Raw genomic sequence first — 26670 nt, 5'->3', positions numbered from 1 at the left:
ATTGTCATTGCTACTAGTTTGTTCTTCCTCGCTGAAACAGCTTGCTTTTTTCACTCTACCAGGTTGCGTGACTTAGAAGCTATCAATAAATCCCTAAAGTACTACAGGGATACATATGGCGCACTGGATAACTGGATCAAGCAAGTTGAAGAAACTCAGCAGAGGTTCCAGGAAAACCCACCTCAAAACAGTAAAGCTCTGGCCAAACAGCTAAACCAGCAAAAGGTAAAAGCTTGATCTATTGATTTAATTTGTTTATATGCCACCTTTTTGTAGTGAGCTGATAACAAATATCCACTTATAACATGCAGGTTTTGTTCTAGGGCTTAGATGTAAAGAATTAATAACTAAATTAAAGCCAGCCAGTTTCAGTTCAGCTAATAAGAAAATTTCCCTTTTAAGCAGTGTACTGGATATACCTCTGTATCTTACATTATTAATAATCTAGTGTGTTTCTGCATATGTTGGTTGAGGGGCAATGTCCCCCCCCCCTTCCATTTTTCTTATAGAGCCAAAGGTAATGTATAAAGAGTACCACAGGGAAACAGCCTTTCATGCTACGTTTTTATACATAAACACAACTTTCAAGTTTTCAGTCTAGTATGTTTTAAAAACAAGTAGAACACCAGCCTTTAAGATGGGGAAAGTTGCATAGGTTGATACTGTTACATACTAAAATTCTCTTGTTTATTTTACAGATGCTAGTGTCGGAAATAGAGACGAAACAAAACAAGCTAGACGAATGCCAGAAGCACTCTGAGCAGTATTCAGCTGCAGTAAAGGTAAAATTATAACTTCTGTGCACAGTTATTATCCTTTTTTAATTCTTTGTGGAAATGTGAGCATTGCTCAGCGTCCAGAATGACGACAGTAGTAGTGCTGCTGTTTCTGCACCTGGAAGTCTGGGTGTGGAAATGTGGAAGTGTCTTCTGAGAGATGTTGCTGTTGCTGTTACTGCCACAGCTGCTGCTCCAATTCACATTGTTAGGCTGCATTGTATCAGTGGTCGTTGGCAGCAGTAGTGGGCTGAGGTGGCGGCTCTCAGCTGACCTCTAGCATAGGCAATCCGGTGCTCCTACCAGTGCGTTTGCAACATGCCTACCTTGCTGCCGCCTCACCTCACCTTGCCCCTCTACCTCGTAGTGGCGCTGTGGTCTAAACCACTGAGCTTCTTGGGCTTGCCGATCAGAAAGTCGGTGGTTCAAATCCCCGCAACAGGGTGAGCTCCCATTTGCTCTGTCCCAGCTCCTGCCAACCTAGCAGTTTGAAAGCATGCCAGTGCAAGTAGATAAATAGGTTATGCTGCGTTGGGAAGGTAAATTGCATTTCCGTGTGATCTGGTTTCCATCATGGTGTTCTGTTGCGCCAGAAGAGGTTTAGTCATGCTGGCCACATGACCCGGAAAGCTGTCTGTGGACAAACACCAGCTCCCTTGGCCTGAAGGTGAGATGAGCGCTGCACCCCATAGTCGCCTTTGACTGGACTTAACCGTCCAGGGGTCCTTTACCTTTTTTATCTTAAACTGCAGCAGCACCGTGGACCAAATATAAGGTGAACAGTGCCACAGGGTGCAGGGTGTAGTCTGTAATCAGACAATGCATCCTTCCCACTTGAGTGGCAGCTTTACCCGTCACCAAAGCAACAGAGAAAAGCCAAGAGAAACCTCCAATAGTCCTGTTCAGCTTTGTGCAGGCATTCTTCCTATCTCTACCTCTGTTTGCAGAGTGGCTGGTTTTATATGGAAAACCATCAATGAAACCTGCCAGTTGAGCTGAGGGAAGTTGCTGTTTCCCAGTCCAGTTATAATTCTGAGTTCCATAGTAGCTGCATTGTCTTCTTTTACTCTCCGGCTTCACTGCCCTAGTGTCACAGGATATCCAGGATATCTTCTGGTGACTGTCATCTGACAGGAGGTAATCTTTCCCTCCCAATACCTTGCATCCTCTCCCCCTCAAAATCTGCTCTGGAAGGTGTTCCCCACCTTCCAACTGTCCAAAGCAGATCTAGAGGGGGTATCGTATGCTACAGGGGGATTGCCTAAAATTGCCTCCTTCCCAGTTCTCCTGACAGATTCCCTTCCGCCAGCAGACCAGTCGCCATTGGATATCACCCATAGTCTTTAGTACTCAGATGAATTTATGCAGCACTTGAAAGACTCCTAGTATGGAACAAGTAGCTTACAAGTTTACCTATTTCCATTTATTTTCTGCAGGACTACGAGTTGCAAACAATGACATACAGAGCCATGGTTGACTCCCAGCAAAAATCTCCAGTGAAACGCCGAAGAATGCAGAGCTCCTCTGATTTCATTATCCAAGAGGTAGTTGGACGTGCCTTAATATATAATGCTTTATAATGGCCCACATTCCACTTCTGCATTGTGGAAGCTTTTGAACTACTTTCATGAAATACTTTCAGTAAAAATATACAAAGCTAGTAATTGATCATGTTACACCCTGCTGTTTCATTTTGGGTGCAGCTAGTCTGGCTACAGCTGCTTGGACAATATATCCAGTCAGAGAGAGCCCAATGTGGCAAACATTAGGCATCTGAAGTTGCCAGTGTTACATAGATTAGTTTTACCACATTATTTCAGGGTACAATTTCACCAGTTTCCGTATCATCAACTTCAGTGGAACGTGCAAATGTACAGTTGTGGAATGGACTGTGGTCAGTGCCCATGATTCAGAAGAGAGGTGGTTGCTCAGAGGTAGAGTACATAATTTGCATGAAGAAGGTCCCAGGTTTAACTACTGGCATCTCTAGCAAGAGGAATCACAGGTTGCATGACAAGGAACATCTGGTGGATGATACCTTGGAGAGATTTTACTCATCAGCATAGATAGTTCCAAACTGGCTGGAACAGTTGGTCTGTTTCGGTAGATTAATGTGTTCAAAAGAGTTAATGAGGATTTGTAAACGAAAAACCCGAAATCACTGCAATTTAGAAGTTCAGTGTAGGTAGGTAGTCCTTTAGAGTTAAAGGATCTAAAGAACTTAGATTAAAATGTGGATCTTGGTGACCACAGGGTAAAGGTACAACAAACTGACCAGCGTTTGGAACCTATCCCTGGCTGTTAATGAAATGAGGCTGCAAATAGACATTTTTTTTTGTTCAAGAGTTTGCAAGCCCACCCATCAGCAAGATAGAGATTAAGTTTAATTGAGACTGAATATAATCACAGACTCTGTGAATGATAGCCAGAATACAAAGTAACACAATGATTTATGAAGGGTTATGTTCCTATATATGGCTGTAACCCTCATGTCTTTTGGGGACCCTGAAGCATCCTTTTCTAATATAACATACTGAATGTTGTCCCTGCTTCATACAAAAAATGTGTTGGGATTCATTGCATTCAATAATTCATAAAGTAAATGATTTAAGGCGTGAGGGCTTAGGAGGTTAAGTCCATGATGAATTTGGTCCTTCCTCTTTCATTCTGAAGAGCACCTCCACACCTGCTACCCCCAAAGCAGACAGAAGTCAACTACTCTCAACACTCTGTTTGTTACACTGATTCTTCTAAGAATCTGTTGGACTCAGGGTAATCTTTCTAATGTGTTTTGTATATTATGTTTTAGGAAGATCCATTGCATTTTTATTTCAGAAATCATCTTGTAACCTTATTTATTCTAGATAAAAGTAAAGAAATTTAAGATACTCCATTTTAGCATGAATCAGTACTATTCCTCTGTTTCATTACAGTTTATGGACTTACGAACACGCTACACAGCTTTGGTGACCTTGATGACTCAGTATATAAAGTTTGCTGGTGACTCTCTCAAAAGGCTGGAAGAGGAAGAGGTAAGTCAACAGATAACTTTCAAAGGGAAGGTAAAACCGCTAAGACAGCTATATTTTTTTAATTATAAGGATAGATGATGGGAACTCCTTATGTACTTTCTAGATATAAAATGAAGGTTGACACCATGTATCTAGTGAAGACCAATACTGACCTGAAATTATCCACTCTCATTGTCCTTACTATTTTTACTACTTTAGTTTGCTAAAATTCTATTGCAGGATATTGGTTCTATATGAGAAGTTCCCTAAGGTACTGAGAAACTTGTAAAATACCTTTATATTTATTGGCTCATAAGCTCTCTCACAGGGCGTGGGGTGACGCTGTGGTCTAAACCCCAGAGCCTAGGGCTTGCCGATCAGAAGGTCGGCGGTTCAAATTCCCGCGACGGGGTGAGCTCCCGTTGCTCAGTCCGAGCTCCTGCCAACCTGGCAGTTCGAAAGCACGTCAAAGTGCAAGTAGATAAATAGGTACCGCTCCTGTGGGAAGGCAAATGGTGTTTCCATGCACTGCTCTGGTTTGCCAGAAGTGGCTTAGTCATGCTGGCCACATGACCCAGAAGATGCCTGCGGACAAACACCGGCTCCCTCAGCCTATAGAGCGAGATGAGCGCCGCAACGCCAGAGTCATCTGCAACTGGACCTAATGGTCAAGGGTCCCTTTACCTTTAAGCTCTCTCACACTGCCATGCTTTCAACTTAGCAGTTGGATTTGATAGTAGTCTAAGTAGTGATGACAGGATTGGGAAGTATGGTGAAGGGAGGCATCTGCATGCAAGCAAAGATATTTCAGTAGTTCCTGTGATGTATAGTATTGAACAAGACCATTTCAGAAAAGTGTTTTCAGTCTGCAAATAAAAATGGCAGGCAGGCAAAGCTGCCAGTGGAGGCAGTGCATGTTGCTGATGAAAGGGAGGAGAAATTTAAATGGTCTATTTCACTGAAGGAGAGAACAAGAGTACATGGAAAAACTAATTCTGAGTCTGTGATTATAATAAAGAATAGAAGTCAGGACATTATCCCATGGGAATCATTTCAATTGAACAACCCACTTGCCTTTCAGAAAGGTTGCACACTGAGAACCTGAATAAAGGCTTTGAAAAATATTCTCACAGAGTACTGATAAAGGTGGAAGAGAATATTCAAACAGGTGAATTGTTAGCCATTGTGGTAAAACTGCCCTAAGCAATTTAAAACCAAGGGTGGAATCAGTAGGACAATGCAGCAACAATTAAAACATGTGTCCTTCTGATAGGTGAATACTACTAATACATTACATAATATGTCTCTAGATAGCAGCAATTTTAGAACAGCTACCCCACAGGAAAGAGTGTACAAACTCCAAAGAAAATAAATGTTGAATGCCAAGGAAGCACAACTTGTTTCTGTGCTGTTTCAAAGGTACACACAGTAGAAAACACAGTTATACAGCATAGTCTAAAAGCATATGAACTAAATTGTCTTATGATGCAAAGCAACATCAAGCAAAATATTTATTCAAATAAATAGTGGTGTAGTGCTGGCCAGTTCCCGAAGCAAAATAATTTTGAGGGAGGATAATTTGGATGTGAACCAAGAAAGGAAAAATTTGAAGATACCCTTTCTTGCAATATACAAATGCTGAGAGTTTGACACAGAACGTTGTCTGTGGTTTGACCACTCTATTCACTGGTGTTCACAAAGAAAATGTAGAGATGGAAGTGGATATGTTTAAAAAAAAAAGGAAGGATTTTTTCTAGCTGAGTCAGTGCTGCATAAAGATGTACATGACCATTCAAAGCTACTCGAAGAAGACAAAAATCCTAAACTGAGAGAGGATGTCAGGAGAACAAAGTATGGAAACACAGAAAACGCACCGCCAGTTTTTGAATCAAGAATGCGCAGAGAAAGCATAGGCCAAAAGGAAGAAATAAAAAAGAAAGAGGTACATAGTTATATTGAAAATCAGAGGCAATCATAATGAATTTAATAGTATTATAGAAATTAATACAACTTCAAAATCATTCCTAATCATCCCTTGAAACTTAAATATGTCTTTGTGTGGTGGGAAAATTGATTCCAAACTGATTCAATGGAGTTGCAATATTTAAACAAACTGCTAAGCTGTTGATTTGCATAATCATTCCTTTTATTCATTTATGTAGCAACATCAGCTACAGAAACCTCCCAGCTGACAACTTGTTTTGCTTATCAGGATTAGTGGGCGGGGAGATAATTAAATTATTACATTTTTATGATCTTTAGCATTGGCGTTTCCAAGTATCTTGTGGTTTGCATTATATACCAGCAGATGTCGCATTTATTGGTGTAATGGGACATCTACTGGAAAATAAAATCTCATTTAACAGCAGTATTTAGAAAGAATTAAAATCAGTCCAGAAGGAAATAAATCTGCCTTTGCATTAGTATGTCTTGGTGAGTTAATGATACTGTAACATTGTGCTAGTCTTTTGTTAAAAGAAAGAGCATTATGTTCAGTGCCTGAATAACTATTGTTGAAGGACATGGCTAATAAAATGTGGTTTCTTGCTAATTGTATCATGTTTTACACTAAAACGCTCTCCTTTTCTTATTCAACTAACCATCAAATGATGAAGTGCTTTCTTCTTGCATGGTGTGTTTTGCTGAGAAGTTGCTCTGTAGCTTTTAAGCAAGGACTCATGCAAGTGAGCTTCTGGGCATCACCTTCAACCTATGAAACAACTCTTATCCTGAAAGCAAAGGGATTCTTCTTGAGGACTTCAGCTGGTGGATTCCTTCATGCAGCTTTCTCTTTACTCTAACTAATGGTCCCTTTCTGATGGTGACAGTGGTGGTGGGAATCACTCAGTCTGTGCTGCTGACATGCTGTAGTTGAAGTTTGTAAGTATTTGCAACTACGGTACGCATTTAACATTACAATATTACCTAACGTTTTAAAAGAATGGATTTCAATGTTTCTTGTTACCTTGTTTTTTTGGCAGATCCTGAAAAATAAGGAGGCAATGGTACGTGGTGAATATTCTGACCTGGAGCAGCAGCAAAAAGAAGTAATGAGTGAGAACAGGAAACTTATGGAGAGGATAAATGAGCTTGAGGAGATGTTGGACGAGTTGAGGAAAGAGAAGTTCCAATTGGAAGCAGAACTTCCAAAAGCAAAGGCAGATGCAGAGAAAGAAATTAAGAAACAGCTGACAAAAATGGAGGAGATTTCTCTCCAGAAAGCCAAGGCTGAGCAAGAGGCAAAGCGCTATCGCATGGAACTAGAGGATGCTCTTAAAGAGAAAGAAGATGCAGAGCAGGAATTGGAGCATGTGAAGCAGCTCGCTTTGAAGAATGAGGCTCAGAGAAGTATGGTTGAAGAGAAGTTCAGAGCTTTCAGGATGCAGCTAGAGGAAACTGCTGTAGCTAGAGATGCTCTTGAAGATAAGTTAAGAAGGAAAGACACCAATCTTCAAGATTTAGAGCAGCAAAAGAAAGCACTGATGGAGGAGTTGAGGAAGAAGACTGCTGAAGAAGAGAAGCTTGTGAAACTCATTAAGGAAATGGAACAAGACATCGAGTTCCAAGGTAGTCTAGTGAAAAGCAAGTGCAGAGAAAAGGAAATAACCGAAGTCAGAAGGCAAATTACTATAATAGGACAAGAAACTCTGTTGCCAACAGGTTCAGACATTTTCAGAGAAAAGCAAGAAGTAAATAATATAGAGGAATTCCAGCAACTGGTGCATGAGCTAACATTTGCCAACAAAAAGTCCGAGAAAACCATCAAAGACCTAAAATACGAACTGTGTGAACTTGAACTGCAGAATGCGTCTGCTGAAGAAAAGGCTCGCTTACTAAAAGAAAAACTGGATGATGCCAATAATTCTCTCAGGCGCCTTAAAATAGAGCTGGATCAAAAAGAGCTGGTCGAGCAAGGATACTTGGAGCAGCTGAAGGAGCTTGACAGGCAGCTTCAGAAAACCACAGGCAAAGCTGAAGAGGTAATGCAAGAAGCCATGGACCTGAAGAAAATAAATACGAAGTATCAAGAAGAGCTGAGGTCACTTCAAAAGGAAAAGGCACTGTTAAAGAAGGAGCTGGAGGAGTTGGCTAGGACACACACACACACTGGAATTACTATTCAGCAATTGCATTCCCAAATCACTTCTCTTCAGCAAGAAAAAATGGCAGCTGAACAGAGAACTGTTTCATTCAGAGGGGAAGCAACCAACCTACAAGAACAGTTCAAAAAAATGCAGGAACAATTCCTTCAAAAGACAAGAGAAGAAAAAGAAAACCAGCTGAAGATTCAAAGACTGAAAGATGATTTAGCAGATAGCAATCACTTAGTGGAAAAGTTAAAACAGAAGGTTGAGGAGCTTTCTAGATGGAACAGCGAGACCAAAATAATGATGACTGAAGTCCGGACCGATTCAGAGAAGATAATTCTTGAAAGGCAAATTATTGACAGAAAAAATGATGAATTAAAAGCCCTCGCTGAAGGTTTCAAAGAGCAACTACGTATCACAAATGAACAATTGCACAAACAGATAATACTTGAGCAGGAGCACTTGGATCACATCAAGAGATTAGAAGATGAGCTAATAAAAGCAAAAGAATTAGCTGGTGAATTTAAGCAGAAATGTGACAGGGACAATGCTTATAACATGAATGCAGAGATGGAAATAAGAAACCTACGTACCCAGATCAGCACATTCACCATGGAAATGAAGATGAACGAGCAGAAGATCCAGCAGCAGCAGTCCCATATTCATGAGCTCAATGGCAAGATGAAGAAGCTGCAAGATGACTTGCATCAGAAGACCTTGGAGGAACAAATGGCACGCCAAAATATGGCTTTACTTCAGGAGGAATCAATTGCATTTAAGCATTCTGCGGAAGAGTTTAGGAAGAAATTTGAAAAACTCTTGGAAACTCACAACATAGCGGAAAATGACATATCTGGTATCAGGATGGAATGCATCACCCTGCAGCAAGAAAACCACATGGCTCAAGACAACATTAGAATGTATAAGCTTCAAATTGAAGACCTGCAAGACAGACTTCAGAAGTCCCGTGAGCAGCTTCAGCAAGGCAAGCATGCAGAAATGGAGTATGTGCAGAAATACCGCAAAATGGAAGAAGAGTTGCAAATGCAGAGGCGGACAGTAGAGAACTTGAAGCACCAAATAGACCTGCAGAAAAGAGATCACGGCAATCAGCTGCGTTGGTTTCAGAATGAGATCAACAAAAGGAACATCCAGTTAGACTTTGGGTGGAAGGGAAATGGGTTTAGTTACTTGGGAGACACCTCCCCAAGAGATTTTGAACATATTAACATCTGTACGACCACATCTCCTTTATTAAGAAGGAGACACCTAAGTAGCTCAAGTTGCAAATCTGAACCGCTGGTTGCACAGAAGTTGCAAGCAGTTGCCACTGATTCATTGCAACGAGAGAAGCCATTCCAGTTGTCCGGAGTAACCCCCCACCTGGAAAATGGAATAAGTCAACAATCCTATGCCGAGTATGTTTCCCAGACAAGCACAGAGTTTGAGATAACGGTTGATAAGAGCAGACCTATCACAAGAATTTCAGAAATAGATAAATTGAGAGACGGCAAACTCCTCAGTTCCAGGCATGAAGAGAGTTATGAAGTGGGCTTAGGGAAGCACCTGCATCCATTGGAGGTACATGGCATTTGATATTGCTTGGGTGTTGTTGTTACAGCTTTCTCTTCTCCTGCAATCTTCATGGCTTTTCTGTTCTTTTTCTATGTTTTCATCTTATCTGATATCCAACACTTTCTTACATCTGACATGCATCAATCCGCATTATAACCCCAAGAAATTTGTGCGGATGCAGAAGTTGCTTGCATGTGTGGAAGCAAAAATTTCACCCACCAACACCCACTGAAATGTCCCCCCTTTATTTAAATGGTGTTTGCTGGATAAAAGCAGCAGGCAGAATGATGTGTCTTTACACCATTCTCTGCCCACAGTTGTCCCCACACCCCTTACAGGAGTTCCATACCTATGATTTCAACAAGACACAGGGTGGAGGCAAAAAGTGCAGTTCTTCCCTGAAAGGCTCCCCATCCAACTGCAGAATGATTATTTGTGGCCTACAGAAGTCCAAGAGCTCTCTTTAGTATTGTACTACACATACAACAGGCTTGGTTTCCTAGAATGAAGATAGAAATTCACAAATCCAAGTTGTTCACATCTGCATTAGATTTTTTAAAAGTGGGACTTTGGAACAAAAAGTTGCAGTATCTCATTTCTCTTCTATCATCAGTTCCCTCCAAACTGGCATTCCACTCTCCTCCCTGCCCCATGCTGTGTTTTGTCTTTCTTTTCCAGCTGCACTCTGTATTCCATGGCTACTGAGCATTCTCTGAGCATGGTCTCCTTTGAGGGTTTGTTTGCTTTTGCCCCCATAGGTTTTAATATATAGTACTTCTAGGGACCCAGGTGGCGCTGTCGGTTAAACCACAGAGTCTAGGGCTTGCTGATCAGAAGGTCGGCGGTTCGAATCCCTGCAACGGGGTGAGCTCCCGTTGCTCGGTCCCAGCTCCTGCCCACCGAGCAGTTCGAAGGCACATCAAAGTGCAAGCAGATAAATAGGGACCGCTCCAGCGGGAAGGTAAACGGTGTTTCTGTGCGCTGCTCTGGTTCGCCAGAAGCAGCTTCGTCATGCTGACCACATGACCCGGAAGCTGTCTGAGGACAAACGCCGGCTCCCTTGGCCTATAGAGCGAGATGAGCGCCGCAACCCCAGAGTCGGACACGACTGGACCTGATGGTCAGGGGCCCCTTTACCTTTACCTTTACTTCTATGAATCTTGGGGATTTCCTGCCTGCATTCACCACCTGAGTTTGCAATTAGAAAGGTGATGATATTGCTAAGAGATAGTTTCTCTTTTTACACTTTGCTATCATTCCATCCCACTTTTCAAACCATATTCCATATTGCCAGGGTTAATAAAGTTTGCGGATTCTTAGTGTTTGCTGTTCATATTCTGCATCCACCCCCCACCCCCGTTTATGGGCTAGATTAATAACTTGATGCTATTTTCTAAGTACAGTATCCTTCATTATGTCAAACAATTCCTATTTACAGATAGCGAACAACAAGCAGTATGGTGTACATGTTGAAGTTACTTCATTAGAGCAACAAAATGAAGATTTGTCAAAGATCAGTGCCATCTTAGAGGAAAAGCAAGCAAATGAGGTTGCTCTGATCCCCTCTGAATATGATAATATCAAATTTCAAGGTCTCCGGCATGATGTAACTGCCAAGCAGTTGATTGAAGTTAAACTTCTAGACCTGAGCACAGCTGAACAGCTTCATTCAGGAAAGAAGGCCATTGCTGAGGTTCAAAAAAATCTTGAGAATTTTTTGACTAAGCCTACTGCAATAGCTGGGTTGTATATTGAATCTAGTAAAGGGAAGGTCTCATTTGCTTCTGCAGCTAAGCAGAGAATAATTGAAAAAGCATCTGTGTTAGCACTCCTTGAAGCCCAGGCCGCCACTGGTTTTATCATTGACCCCACAGCAGGTCAGAAATACTCTGTTGATGATTCAGTTGCCAAGGGACTTGTAGATCATGAATACAAAAGCAGGCTTCTTGAGGCAGAAAAGGCAGTTTTAGGATATCTATTTTCTGGGAAAAAGCTGTCTGTTTATCAAGCAATTGAAACCAGAATCCTTGAAAGGCAGAAAGGCAAAAGTATTATTGAAGCTCAGATAGCAAGTGGAGGTATTATTGACCCTGTGAGAAGTGTCCGTGTGCCTCCTGAAGTTGCGGTCCAGCTGGGCTTGCTGAACAACACCGTTCTGAAATTTATATATGAACATTCCAGTAATAAAAGAATCTTCCAGAATCCAAATAATAGGCAAGCCATGTATTATAGTGATTTGCTGAAGCTGTGCTTACTTGATATCCAAAGCAAATGCTTCCTGCTCCCTGTTGGGGAGAAAAAAATAACCACTCCATCTGCAGAAAAAATTCATAAAATATCTGTGGTAGACATTACAACTGGAACAGAAATGACCTCCTATGAGGCTTATAAAAAGTCCCTGATAGACAAAAGTACCTACCTCCAGCTGTCAGGGCAAGAATTTCAGTGGAAAGAATCCACATGCTTTGATCACCATGGGAATTCTTACCTTGTGCTGACAGATCTAAAAACTGGAATGCAGTTCAACATTGACGAGGCATTAACTGATGGCAAAGTTGATAGAATGCTGGTCAGTAAATACAAGGAAGGGCAAATCACAGCCAGCGAGCTTGCAGATGTTTTGTTGAGCAATTCTAAACCACGTACAGATGTCAACAGCCCCATTGCTGGTGTCTGGCTGCCCGAGACAAACGAGAGAATGCCTCTTCTGAAAGCTGCTCGAAAAAACCTAGTGGACAGAACCACAGCACTGAGGTGCCTTGAGGCACAAGCAAGTACGGGAGGTATAATTGATCCCTTTACTGGGAAGAAATATAGTGCGGCAGAGGCCTTGCAAAGGGAGCTGATTGATGAGGCATCTGCTAAGCATGTCCAGCAGTGTGAACTGGTCTTTAATGGGATGATTCACCCTGTAACAAACAGTGTTTTGTCAGCCATTGAAGCAATGAATACGAATGTCCTAGAGAAAGAAATGGGCACTCGCTGCCTAGAGTATCAACATCTGACTGGTGGATTGATAGATCCCAAGTCTCATTGTAGATTATCGATGGAAGAAGCTATTAAAAGGGGCCTTATTGATGCCGTCACTGCTACAAAGATGAAAAATGAAAAATTCTACTTAAAAGGTATTACGTGTCCCAAGACCAAGAATAAATTGACGTATAAAGAAGCCCTTGAAAGAGCAGTTTTTGACTGCCACACAGGGCTACGATTGCTAGAAGCAGCTGAGCTCATTTCCTCAGGAATTTCTAGTCTGTATTTTTCCTCACAGTCATAATTTAACAATGGAAGTTATTAAATTGGCCTGCAGTAATTTAAACCATCTGGCTCATGGAAATGATTCCCTATTATTTAATTGGGTTGTATAATAGGGTCCTGGCTGATTGCTAAGCAGAACAAAGAATTTTGAGTTTGCTTATGTATAGCTTTCAGCATACAGTATATTTAACGTCGCTCCATGCTTGTTATTATGATGCACAATTTGATAAGAGTTAAGCACTTCTATGCCCCATTGATTTTGGTGGAAGATTTAAGCTAATGCTTTACTTCTCCTTGAAATCATTAGGACCCGATTGTACTTAAAACTATGCCTGAATTGTTCCTCTATGTTGTATAAATGGTATTTGCAGCTTGCTAACTGGGATCATTGTGGTAGCAATGTGTTGCAGAGTTGTTGTTTTTTTTTGCCATTCCAGCTGCTCTTGGGAAATTTGCAGAAGTAAAACAATATGCCCTGTTGCATTTATATCAATGTATGATGCAATACTATCCTGCAAAATGAAAAAAAATCTAGAGTTGGAAGGGACCACAAGTGTCATCTAGTCCAACCCCCTGTTATGCAGGGATATTTTGCCCAACGTGGGGCTCGAACCCATGACCCTGAGGTTAAGAGTCTCATGCACCACCGACTGCGCTATCTCCGTTGATTCGGCCAAAGTTAAATAGGGAGCTAAGTATGTAAACCCTCCCATTGAAGTCAATGGCACTTGAATATTTGTGTGCAACTTAATATGCAAAGATTCATTCATAATTATCCTAAATAGATTTGACAGGATGCTTGCATGCAGGTGCAAAGTTTACTGTGGTGTGGGTTCTGTCATAAAGACTAGATATTCTTCTAACAGCATGTTTACATGGAAGCAAGCCCCACTGTGTTCAGTGGCGGTTACACAGTGCTACCCATGTCTACTCAGAAGAAAGTCCTGTTGAATTTAATGGGTTGTAGTCCTTAAGTGGGGTTAGTATTGCAGCCCAAGTTACATGGGTATAAGATTCTCAGTGGCTGTGGAAATGTCAGAGAAAATGATTGACTTCTGTTACATGGTTATTATTTTTTCTGGTTTTCCTGAAATCGGCAATAAAGTTGGCTACAAAATTAGTAATTTTCCTCCTCAGGAGAAACTTGTAAGGTGCTATGTTAATTGCACAGGATTTAAGAATATTATTGAATTTCATTGTCTTCTTCAACAACATGATAATCTAGAACGGGGTGTACATCTAATGCAAAGGCTGCGATTTAGAGTGCTTTCCCTTGCAAACCCTTGCTTAGATTTGGCTTGTGCAGTGGTGGCTGGGAGGTTTCTGTAATGTGAGTTCCATCACCTATGTATATGAATGTGTTTATATGTATCATAAAAGCTGTATTAGTTTTTTCAGATGTTTTGAATTAATTACTTCAATTACTTTTTTATTATTGTTTACCTTTCTTTTTTTCAAAAAAAAAGCATGCATAAGAATGACAGTGGTAATGGCGATTAAAAAAAGAAATTAAAAATAAAGCTCAGTATCTGGCATCTTCCACAATAAATTTTTTGATGGTGTAACTGTTTTTTGGGGTGGCTATAAGCTTAATATACCTGCAATTTTGAATATATATTTGCAATGCACATTGTTCATCAGAAGTCAGTGGAAGAGGAGAAGAAAGAACATGTTGAAAAAGCTGGGGACTTACTGAAATGGGTTTCAAACATCACCAAGACCTTCGGCAAAGGCGGAGGAGAAAAGTCTGAAAAAGCAGATTCTCCTAAGAAACAGGTATTCATCCACTTGTTGAGAGTAGATGCTACCAGATGCATGGCACAGTGTTGTTTTGTCTTGTTCCTTGCATCTTTTAAAGTTACAAATGTGGCACAAGAACATTTCATTGTATTCAGCTTGTGTTTTACTCCAAGAAAACCCATTGAACTTCCTGGACCTAAGTTAGTCACGCCTATTAATATCAATGGGTCTGCTCTGAGTGGGGCTGGCATTGGATACAACCTTTACTTTCATTTCTTCCAGAGCAGCAAGCTCAGGAAACAAGTGATGTCTGACCTATATTGCCCACTCCAACATAATTTTGATGGTTTTAAAGTGCTTAAGAAACAATTATAATTTACATACTAGTGTTTTTATTTAAATTCACCAGACTACATAACTGATACATGGGTGTTTTTTCCTGAAAGACTACATTCAAGACAAAAAGGAGAAACAACGTTTGGACAATACTATTCCCTACTTATGATGGGAAATGATAATACCTTCATGCCTTTCCCACCAGGTGTTCCTGGCTAGTCCCTGGGATGTTAATATGGGGGTGTAATATTTTTTTAAGTTACAGAAGTTGTCAACTTTTTGAGGCCCATTCAGAATTCATAGAGAGTGTACTATGGGTACGATCCATTTGGTTTTTTTAATCACTTCCAGGTCAGCACATGCTAACCCAGGCACCCCCAAACTTCGGCCCTCCAGATGTTTTGGACTACAATTCCCATCATCCCTGACCACTGGTCTTCTTAGCTAGGGATCATGGGAGTTGTAGGCCGAAACATCTGGAGGGCCGCAGTTTGGGGATGCCTGTGCTAACCCCTCCCCCTCAATATAAGTTCTTTTACATGGGTTCTAGGTAAAATTCTGTCTGCTAGAATAGAAACAATCCTCTTGAATTTGCATGAGTTTACATGGGATGCCCCCCACAAAAACACCAGAGTAAAGTTTACAGTAATAGACTATATTAAAAATCACAAATCTGGTGTTCACTAGTATCACAGAAATCTGGATCTAAAGCACTGCTCTTCATATATTTTACCAGTTTTTACACAGCAAAACTATCAGAGTAGACGAAGAGGTGGCACACGATTTAGTGATGATTTTGCAGGGATTTCCTACAGTCGGGAGCCACACAGCTCTGTTGTTTGGATCCATCACAAATGGCAGCAGATCCATGAGTTTCACAATTTAGTCAATGCCAACAGATGTGACATGATTTGATGGTGGTTAGGTAGGAGTAGGGTTGCCAGACTCAATAGACTAGGACAGGACTTCTGTGCCTTTAATTGCCCTGCTCTCTTTTGAGTCTGGAAACCTTAAAGAGAAACCAGCAGACCCTTTGTTTAATTTCCAAGCAAAGGGTCTGCTGGTTTCTCTTTAAGGTTTCCAGACTCAAAAGAGAGCAGGGCAATTAAAGGCACAGAAATCCTGTCCTCTATTGAGTCTGGCAACCCTAGGTAGGAGAAATTTAAAAACAGTTTGGAAGGGATCATCCCCCCCCCCTCCTGACCCCTGTAGCCTCCCCACTTTCTCCCACTGGCCACTCCCATTTTCTTACTTTCAGTCATCCCTGTTTCCCACCTAATCAGGTGCTGAATTGAGCCTGTAGAACTAGCAGAGGAAATGGAAAAGAGACTGACTCCTCTTCTTTCCTCCTTCAACTCCACTGATGTTTCAAGAGGGAACCTCATGATGAAGGGGGCAGTGAGGCAGGGTGTGTATCGGATTCTGAGCACAAGGGGGCATTGTCAAGGCCACCACTACCTTGGAAACTCCAGGGACTTCATAAAACCCAATGATTATAGGCCCAAAATCACATGGTGTCACCCAATTTATTAGGGAGTATCAATCACACAATTTAAGTTTATTATATTTTACCCTACACATACACACCCCATTTCCAAATGTTACACTGTATTCAAATAAGGGGTGGAGGTGGGGGGCATATTGGAGGTTGAGTAGGAACCTGAAATCTCACATCCGCCAAGCATGTAAGAGTAACTTCCGAACCAAACCCTTGAAATCTGCAGTACCAGCAAGTAATTTGAAGAACTTAAATGATACAATATTTTACTGGTCCCATTGCACGATACCGAGAAACTCTTCTGTCTTTCATACTTCTATTGTGCTAATATAACTGGAAATGCATGTGTCCACATGCATATTGAACACATGGAGAAAACTCAGATAATGCAAGGTCTAATAGCACACTGCTCAGACTTGGGGACAAGGTACACATGGCATTACTCAGCGTAGTTTGTCCTCGAGTGCAAGCTGCTGCTTCCAAAAAATTCCCAGGACCATGGGTAGACAATCCAGATCTGGAACCCGGGCTGTGAGTGGAGTTTAGCCTGTTGCCCCTGCTATGTTCCTGATCTTGGGGGACCCCCAGTATGTGCAATTTGCATTGGAGGAAAAGATCTCCCATTGTTACAGACAGTTGTCCCCCCCCCCCTCTGCAAATTGCAGACACATAGTGAGATCCAAATCAGGGTCCCAGCATGAGGGAAAGGGTTAAAGACCGCTCCTCCCCTCTATCCACCTCACCAGGGTCCCATTCTGAATTGGGCTTCCTGCCCTGGCAATTTGTGAACGAAAGAGCTTGCAGACAAGTACAAACTGCCTGGTAAATTGACATGTATCTTTGGGTGCATTTAATTGTATGATTTCCAGAGAAAATTAGCACCAACCAACGAAACACTTTTATATTTTCATTAGAAAAGCTCTTGCTTGCAGCTTTTTATAGATACAAAAAAAAGCCACTTACTGCAATACGCCTCATCGTCATAACATACAGTGACCAAGAAGCAGTTTTAAACCCCTGGGTTTGCATTCCCTCTTAACCATTAGGTTAAAATGGGCCACCTGTATCACACTGCAGTCTTTTTCTTTCTCACTAGTTCCTGTAAATTGTGGCTTACCCAGGATGCTAAATAGCATTTGGAAGGGGAGTATCTTGAATATCTGTATCCATCGTAGTATAGAGTAGCTCGAAGGTGCAGAGATTGTGTGCACCAGCAGAACATTTTCACATGACTTCTGTGGACAAGTATTGGGTGGTGCTCACAATGAGTAAGGCTTCCCTCTGCCAGTACGCAGAACAATTTTGGAACTATTACAACAAGGTGACTGTTGCATTTTAATTTAGTATATGAAAGCATGGTTCCATGCCCATATATGTACCCCATGTAGCACTTTAAAAAAAGAAATCTGAAATAGACTAGACCAGAATTGATCTGGTTAGTTTCACTACTGTCAGTTCTGTGGGATAAGAGAAATCAGGGATACACTTAAGAATTGGGAACCATCACGGTTGAAAAGGGGTGTGTGTGTGTGTATAAGGCTCATCCACAGTTTCAGCCCTGATTAGAGTTGACAAGCTATAACTTTTATCCTTGATATATGGGGAGTTGCATTTAATATTGTTTGAGAACTCCTGGTTTGGAAATAATAATTAAAAAATTCCTTCCAGTAGCACCCTAGAGACCAACTAAGTTTGTCATTGGTATGAGCTTTCGTGTGCATGCACACTTCTTTGGAAATAGTTGAGAATAAAAGATCAGTATCCTGGGTAACTATACCATTCACACAAAATCCGCAAAGGAAGTTAAGTGAGGTAGTTGATTTAACTCAGGCATCCCCAAACTGCGGCCCTCCAGATGTTTTGGCCTACAACTCCCATGATCCCTAGCTAACAGGATCAGTGGTCGGGGAAGATGGGAATTGTAGTCCAAAACATCTGGAGGGGCAAAGTTTGGGGATGCCTGATTTAACTTATTAAAATACTGAAAATGCAAGCTTTGAATTACATAGACATCTTTGGTTGCAAGACATCCCGTGTGGGAGTAATGTCAGAGCATTTGACTTCACACATCAAGGCTGTTCTTAATCTAGTACAGTTGATTATTTACAAACTGTCTAAAACAACTTGGGGAGCATTTGGTCCTCCACATGTTCCTAAACTACAACCTCCAGCATCACTGGCCATTAGCCATTCCTACTGGAGCTGATGGGAGTTGTAGTTCAGCAACATCTGGTCGGAAACAAAGACCAAAACAGTTTAGACAAAAGTTTTGGAGAAGGTCAGCTAATAAACGTTTTTTTACTAACGGGTGCCCATATTTATACCCTAAATTAATTATGGTTGTTGCGTTCTCAGTAATCTCCTACAAACACAACCTTAGTGTTTCATAGCCAAGCATGTATTTATGGCTCATTAATAAGAGACAGGTTGGTTAAAAATAGATTTGCAATATATGCTACATTGGGTTGTACCTGATGCTGCTGTAACACTTGCTCCAAAGACTCCCCTTTGTACAATAGGCTATTTTGTGTTTTTGTCTTGTATTTTCATACTGTGAACTGCCCTGAGATCTATGGATGAAGGGTGGTATACAAAAGAATAAATAGACTTGCCACATCCTCTCCCCTGCAACTCCCTTTGCACCCTCAAAATCGGTTTCAGGGGGTGGGGCATGCAAGGTGAGGAAGGGGAAGTTTCCTTACAAAAGCAGAACACTGTTCATATGTCACTGGATACCACCCATTATGCCCTTGTTAAGGTTCCTGAAATGCTCACTCCGTTCTCACCTTTTAGCTTTAACTTTTATGTACATATCTTACCCTCACCTTTTTTTTTTGTATTTCTAGAATGTGAACATATTTTCCTCCTTTTTTCAGATATCTTCCGACGAACTGTTAACCAAGAAAGAACAGATATCAGAAGCTTTGCAAACAACACAGACGTTTTTAGCAAAACACGGCGATAAGTAGGTTCATTGTGATTATTGCATTTTAAAATTAGTCATGCCCTTTCAGAATTTGTGTTGAGGATGAGTTTCAGCCGTTCTATATATAAAATCAGTGTGCGGGCAGCAGATAACCTCTAGCTTCAGGAGTTCTTATATGAAATCTGAAACAATGGGGTGTGGGTGGCTACTGCCCCTTCTACCTTATAAATGGCACCTCACTTAATTCAACTAAAGCAGAATGTTTGCATTCATTAATGCTGGTACAAATAATTGCACAACTTGTTACTAGTGTATCCCTGGGAATATCTGCCCATATGACCCCACCACCATTGCAAAGTTATCAGCTTACAAAGCAAACCTTGCCTCCAGATCTGCTGGAGCATTCATCATAACATGACGTTGAATTCCACCCTATATGTTTATTTCTTGAGAGGACAATTAATGTTTAGAAATTGGTGGCACTTTCACCCACATCTTCTATCCCCCTTCCCAAAAAGAATGACAGATGAAGAGAAAAATGAAATGGAAAATCATGTGAGGTCCCTGCAAGAAGGTTATAAACTGTTGTCCAATGAAGATTTGAAGCAGTTACAGCAGGAGCAAGATGCAGATAATGAAAACGTGGATGAAAAGGTAGTCAAAAGTTTGAGTTATGTTGCTTTTCTGAATCTGATCCATTGCATGGTTTTGGAATTCTGTATGAATACTAAAACAATTCTTTAAAAAACTGCACCGAAATCAGAACTAAATGAATGACAGCTTTTGATCTGTTTGTGGAATTAGAATTATAGCTGAATATCTATAAATGGACATGTGGAAAGTTGTATATGAAAAGGCTTTTATACCTTGTGTCTTGCATGAACTAAGCAAAGAATCATACATCACTTAACCCTTCTTTTTAAAATCCATACTTTGAATTCTGTCAAACATCTGTACTTCAGAAACATGACACCAGGTGGAAGTTCCATAGTCTCTCTACTCTTCTGTATGCTCTCCAATAAGTATTTCAGGAAGTAGGCCATATTTCCGGAGTTCATTAAATTTCAACTGGGTACACCGTTTGGAGTTTATAGTCACATTAACTGTGAGATAGTACTTTAAGATCTATTATATTCGACATTGCCTTTGGAAGGCATTATAAAATGCCTGAGAGTATATGCAAAGAAAGACTATTCTGCACATACTTTTCAAATGTTGTTCCCCATGGATGACTTTTAATACAACACAGTTGCAGTGCATTTAAGTAGCTGCAATACTTGATCCTTATGTGTTTGGGTGTCTATGTAAAAGTGCTGTATGCTGTAAACATGAATAGCATGTGTGTTTTTGTACCACATACTGTTTTCTCAATATATGCTAACTTCTCACAAAGCACATAGATAGCATGACAGTTTGCCTTTCAGGTACGTGTCTTTTTTGCTCACTATGCGATCATCTACTATGTTATCTTCCACTAACCCTCTTGACGTATGCAGAGCATAAGCTTTTGGTTTTCCGATGCATGTTGTGTTTCAATCTTTTCGCCGTGTGCTGTTGAATCACTGACATCACTTCTGCATTGAACTGCTAACATTCACAGTTTGGGTGGAACTCTGGTAAGTAAGTGACTTTATATTGTACATATATCTTATTAAAATTCAAAGTATTAATCATTTACCATTCATAAAATGCTAACAATTCATATTTTTATACTCACTTTTAGGAGGATAAAGTCATAGCTGGCATTATTGATCAAACAACTGGAGAGATATTTTCAGTCTTACAGTCAATTTATAAAGGTCTTATTGACTATGACACCGGAATTCAGTTACTTCAGAGCCAGCTCATTTTATCAGATATTATTTCACCAGCCTTGGGAAGAGGTTTTGACCTTGAAAAAGCCAAAGCCCATGAACTTGTCGATGACGAAGCTGCATTGCAACTACAAGGTTTACAGAATGCTAAGATGATCATTTCAGAATTGGAGTCAGCAGCACTCCCAGTTGTAGCTGCTTTGGAACAGGGTTTAATTTCAGAACCTCTTGCTATTAAAATTCTTGAGATTCAGCTTTCCAGAGGACACCTAATGATACCAGCCACAGGAGAACAGCTGACTTTGCACACAGCTTTTCAGAATAATCTGATCTCTGCAGCATTATATACTAAACTCCTGGAAAGACGTGACATGAGCAAAGACCTTATTGACCCCAACACTGCAGAGAAGATAACCCTTGACGAATTGCTTGAAAGAACTGTAGTACATAGAGAAACAGGCTTGAGGCTCTTACCTGTGACCTCTCAAGAAAGAGGCAAAATAACACTAAAATGTGGAAGGAAGATAACTATTTTGAGAGCGGCTCATGAAGGACTCGTAGAGAGGGAGACCATGTTCCGGCTCTTGGGTGCCCAGCTGCTTTCTGGCGGCATAATTCATCCTGATACAGGACACAGAATGACTGTTGAAGAAGCAATGAGAGAAGGGGTTATTGACCAGGATGCTGTTTGTGCTATTTTGACTCATCAGCTTCGGACAGGTGGGATCCTGTGTCAAAATTCATCAAAACGTTTGTCTGTAGATGAAGCTGTGCAGTGCAACTTGATCTCTTCTAGTAGTGCCTTGCTGGTACTGCAGGCACAACGAGGCTTCATTGGACTCATCTGGCCACATAGTGGGGAAATATTTCCTGTATCTACATCTTTGCATCAAGGCATGATCACGAATGAGCAGGCCTGCAAAATTCTAAAGGGGCGGCAAAAAATAGCAGCACTCTATATTCCAGAAACTTGTGAAGTGATCAGCCTGGATGATGCAGCCCAGCAGGGAGTCATAGAAAGCAGCACTTCATCAGTTTTGAATAGTGTTACCCTACCTGATGAAATGCCTAATGTGGAAGATATACCATTGCCTTTGAAAAAAGCTGCAAGATGGCTCTCGCCTTGTGAACTCCAGGCATCCAACCAACATGCTGATGGAAAGGATGTAAACACTTCTGACACCAGTGAGCCCATACCTTGCCACTCAGAGCAAACTCAAAAGCTATTCATGTCTTACCTAATGATAAATAGTTGTATGGATGCGAACACTGGTCAGAGGCTATTGTTGCATTGTGGTGACTTAAATGAAACAGTCAGCCTGTTAATGGATGGCAGTCGTTCTGAAAATAATACAAATGAGACTGAAGGGCAACTGTGTTTAAACACAAAAGCGCAACATGTTGAGCAACAGCCCGAAGGGGCAATGTTTAGTGATATCCCTGGCAGTGTTTCAGAACAAGAGACAAGTATTCAAAATACGCCCAGCAGCAATAAGAGGAAGGCATTTTGTAAAGATCACCAAAATGACATAGTCTCAGGGGAAAATGGTATTCATATTGTGGCTGGTGCTTCAGAGCAGTCAGAATGTGTCATGAATAGATCTGGAAAGGAAATCAATCCAGGTCAAAGTACTGAAAAAGAAAATGCACTTGGAAGTTTACGGAAACTTCCAGAACAAATGCCAGTAGAGGTGTATGAAAATTTAACTGACCAAGAAAATGCTGAAAATGCTGAAGTGAAAGCATCTCTTTCAAACTGTTCACAAGGACACCTTCCTCCAATAGTAAATGAAGATAATATTTGTATAGTGGAGGGGGAGAACATTAAGGGGAGTGAAAACGACTCCCCAGGCATCTTCAGTAATGTTTTGGATGTAAATTATTCTTCAGCTATTAAGAAAGATGAGAAAGCTCAAGCACGCACTAACGTTTCACATCTCATGGACAACAGCCTGCAAAAATGCACGCCTCAGGTTTTGCAGATTGAAGAAGGCATTATGCTAATGAAGAACGATGAGGTGAAAGATGAGGTAGAAGATGACTTTCAGAATAGTTTATACACTAGTATAGAACCTGACCAAAAATGTTTAAATGAATGCACTAAGAAAGAATTAGAGACCTGTAATGAGAGTGGGATATTGCAAGCGGAAACGAACGTCACCCCAGTATTGTATAACAATGATAGGAATTGCAAGTTGCCATTAGAAGACCACTCCATAATGCATGCTGCGTGTCTTCATATGAATGATAGGCCACCACGAGAAGACGTTACAAATAGCTCTGCCAGTCCACAATTGGAAGACCATGCTAATAAATTTGCTGGCTGTCTATTGGAAAACTACATCAGCATGCAAGGTGCATTACCATCGGAAACTAGAGTGCATACACATGGCAGCCAGTTACTGGAAGATTGCACAAAAAACTATAGCATGTCAGTCCTAGAAAATACTTCTAATGGTGATTCACTCCTGGAAGACAGCATAAATTTGATCCATGGATTATTACAGGAAGAACAGACTGAAAGTGGGCAGTCTGTAGAAAATCAGATGAATATCAGTGATGGAGAACAACCCATGAATAAGGCTAATATATGTAGTGTATCTTTGCTTGATGACAATACCAATTCTGATGGCATTGCACTGTTGGAATATCATACTGAAGATAAATACATTGGACCAATTCAGAGAAACGGTGCTATTACTCATGCTGGATGTCCACTTAAGGATTCCACTGATACAAATGCTGGCCTCCCCATAGAAGTCACTACTGACACTCTTGATGGATCATCCATTAAAATCAATAGTGATAGTGAGTCCACATCACCTCTGGAAGTCAGTGCTAGTATGAAACATAATGAAGCACCTGCGAATGACAGCAAGTCAGCATTTGAATGTGGCTCGCTAGTTCTGGAAGGCAATAACATCAAGCAGTCTGAGCTGTTGCCGAAAAGAGAACATAGTACTCCACAGTCAGAAGATCCTTGTGATCCGACTCAACATAAAGATTGCAGTGAAGCCTGTGATGCTCCACAAATCGATCATAACAATGGCAAGGGTGACTCCTCTGTTGTTAAAGAAGATGCTGCTCCAGAGCTCGTCCACAGTGCAGTAGCCATCAATGGAGTAGCAGAATCTTCCATGGGCAACCTGAGTAAGGAAGAAAAATGCATTCTGTGCTTTAGTGAAACAAGTGACTCTGATACATTTGAAATTCTAAATATGGCAGCATTCAATGCAAGGCTACTAGGCACAATTCTAGAAGACAAGGCAGAAAGCAGTGGAGATATAGAAAATAATGGTCAGAAAAAAGAAAGGGAAGAAAGTAAAGAGATTGACAGCTCCCTGGAAAAGTTGGATGAAGCTAAAATGCAAAGAGGTGAGCACAAGGGCATTAAAACGAAAGAAGACGACTCTGAGAGTGAACATGGAAGCATATGTATGGATAATGACAGTGATGATGATGGCAGTGGCAGTAGTGATGATAATGGCAGTAGCGATAATGGTGACAATGACAGTGGGGATGATTTTGAAGGTTATGATTATGTGGATTTTGATTATGATACTTATGATGAGACAGATTATGAAGATGAAGAGGTATTGGAAATGCATTACTCTCAGTGCCATGATAAAAACATTGGGGTCCAGGTGTCTGCACTTTCAGAGGGAACAGGAAACAATGGTTTACTGTGCCCTGAAAGCTACAGTGCTGGTGAATATCAAAATTTAGCTGATGTTGTTAAAGAAAACATTCAGGACCTACCATGTAAAAGTAAAGAGGGAAGCCAGCAAGAAACAGAACAGGCTTCTGACCCTTTCATGCAAGACAACCTTGCATTACAGAACAGTCAACCCTCCCAATTAAGCATAAGCAATGGTGCAACATCAGAAGACGTAATTGGAACAGAAAATATTAGTGCCAGATTTGATATACCTGCTCAAAGAAACTTACATGCTAAAATTCTTGATGATATATCAATGCCATGTTTGAATTGTGAGAAAAGACAAGAAGTAGATAATGAAAAACAAGCATCTACCAGTATGCCACATAGTCAAGTAGAAATTGGTGCTCTGAAACAAAATAAAAATGGAGTGTGCATTCTGAAGGAAGATCATATCCAGGAATCAAGTGGAAGCCTTGGGGAGCCGTATTCATCAGTTATTAAAAATGGTTATGAAATTACTGCCTCACATGATGAAAAGATAAGTATTGATCAGACTTCAAACAAGCCCACATTGGTTACAGATTCCAGTGACATTGCTAAAGATGAATCAGTGCACTATGTAGAGGGGTTTGACCTCTCTACTTATTTAAAGCAAAGTGCGAAAGATATAATGGCCAAGGGTATCTTAGCAATGAGAGAGAATGGTTCGTCTTACCTAAAGGAAGGTGAAAGAGACGGTGAAGAGAATAGAGAGGAGCTAGTGGTATCAGAAAGTGGAAACTGCGAAGGAAAACAGCACCTAAAAGAATTGCACCCCAAACAACAGCTGCTTCCTGCATCAGTTGTATCAGAACCTACAAGAGATAAAGTTGGTAAAGAGGCTAGTGCTCATTCCAAGGTGTGTCATGATGAAAGCTACAAATGTGACTTCAACAATATGGAGCATGTTGAAGCTATTGGAAAAGTAGGGAGCAAGGCTGATGAAACCAGTTCTGGAGAAGATACACAAGTAATTGGATCTTCTTCTAGTACTTTAGACCCCAGAGATGATAGCCAGAATAGCTCTGAGCAGAAAGCACATGAAGCAGTGGTCACTCAGAACAGTAGTGTGGGGAAGCCTATGGAAGATGACATTCTAGACCATGAACCTACTTTCTCTCAAAATGGCATCCAGATAAAAATGCAACCATCACTAAAAGATGTGATGCTTTCTAATTCTGCCCCAGTCAATGATCAGGAAGTTGTTTTCTCTGAAGTGCCTCCTACATTACCTGAAAGCTTAACAAAAATACTTAAAGGAAAAATAAAAGATGTTTACTGCAAGCAGGAAGAGGAACCTTTAAGTTATATTGGCACAAAAGCTTTAATGCAAAATTTACTTAAAATGGTTGATAGCACACACTGGGAAAATGAGGACCCTACCAAATCTGCTGTTCAACATACAAGTGAGGATACTAGAAGTGTCTCAATGGCTGCTTCGTTGTGCATACATGCAAACGAACCTAATTCTACCCCACCTATTTGGCTTGATAATAGAAGTCCTGATCTCCTCCTTGATATACTGAAACAAGACCATTGTAGTCAAAGAAATGAGAGCACCCATGAGACAATGGACATGAAGGCCCAGACAGAAAGAGAGCAGGAGAAAAACGCTTCTCAGCATGACCATGCCTTTCCCATCTCAAGAGAAACCAGAAGTTCATCAGGATTAAAGGCAGAAACTGCTGGAGAGAGTACTGAAGCATGCAATAAGGCTCTTGGTTTGAAAGAATACCCTCAGCCTGAGAAGCCATACCAGCAACCAAAAAGCTGCTCTCAAACCTTGGAAACAGAGGAATCTGGACCAAGACCTGATTCAAAGAGCATGGTGAGTAGCAACTTACAATTTTTGTCTTAAGCAAAGACGCATAAATCAAATGAAAAATGTCTTTGGTTCATTTTGGTGCTTGTGCTTGTTAGCATAATCAAAACATGGCACCTATATTAC

General features: G+C 40.8%; 2 protein-coding genes across 42 annotated transcripts in view; both read left to right on the top strand.

Moving 5' to 3' along the window:
* The window catches only part of DST (dystonin), a 299278-nt gene that overhangs the window by 153780 nt on the left and 118828 nt on the right, over positions 1 to 26670 (top strand). For 26 of the 41 annotated variants that reach the window (XM_088665773.1, XM_088665769.1, XM_088665785.1 and 23 more), the window contains 9 exons: positions 63 to 225; positions 699 to 782; positions 2213 to 2320; positions 3710 to 3808; positions 5586 to 5729; positions 14350 to 14484; positions 19159 to 19247; positions 19727 to 19862; positions 20932 to 26550. In XM_088665773.1, the coding sequence (XP_088521899.1) occupies positions 63 to 225; positions 699 to 782; positions 2213 to 2320; positions 3710 to 3808; positions 5586 to 5729; positions 14350 to 14484; positions 19159 to 19247; positions 19727 to 19862; positions 20932 to 26550 (6577 nt within the window). Of the gene's footprint in view, positions 1 to 62; positions 226 to 698; positions 783 to 2212; positions 2321 to 3709; positions 3809 to 5585; positions 5730 to 6768; positions 9457 to 14349; positions 14485 to 19158; positions 19248 to 19726; positions 19863 to 20931; positions 26551 to 26670 lie in introns of all 41 variants that reach the window. The other 15 variants (XM_035109746.3, XM_035109757.3, XM_035109745.3 and 12 more) reach the window with 4 other exon arrangements.
* On the top strand, positions 10714 to 14257 carry LOC148686203 (desmoplakin-like). The gene has a single exon (XM_088665803.1). It carries the CDS (start codon positions 10865 to 10867, stop codon positions 12725 to 12727), a length of 1863 nt encoding a protein of 620 aa, XP_088521929.1. The 5' UTR covers positions 10714 to 10864; the 3' UTR covers positions 12728 to 14257.

The sequence above is a fragment of the Zootoca vivipara genome, chromosome 3, assembly GCF_965207765.1.
Source record: "Zootoca vivipara chromosome 3, rZooViv2.hap1.1, whole genome shotgun sequence".
Taxonomy (NCBI): Eukaryota; Metazoa; Chordata; class Lepidosauria; order Squamata; family Lacertidae; genus Zootoca; species Zootoca vivipara.
The sequence above is the reverse complement of the archived record's forward strand: the minus strand, read 5'-3'. Positions and strand labels throughout refer to the sequence as shown.

What these genes read in the sequence shown, in the direction of transcription:
- LOC148686203 (XM_088665803.1), top strand. Translation starts at nt 10,865, where the DNA reads ATGTCAAACAATTCCTATTTACAGATAGCGAACAACAAGCAGTATGGT.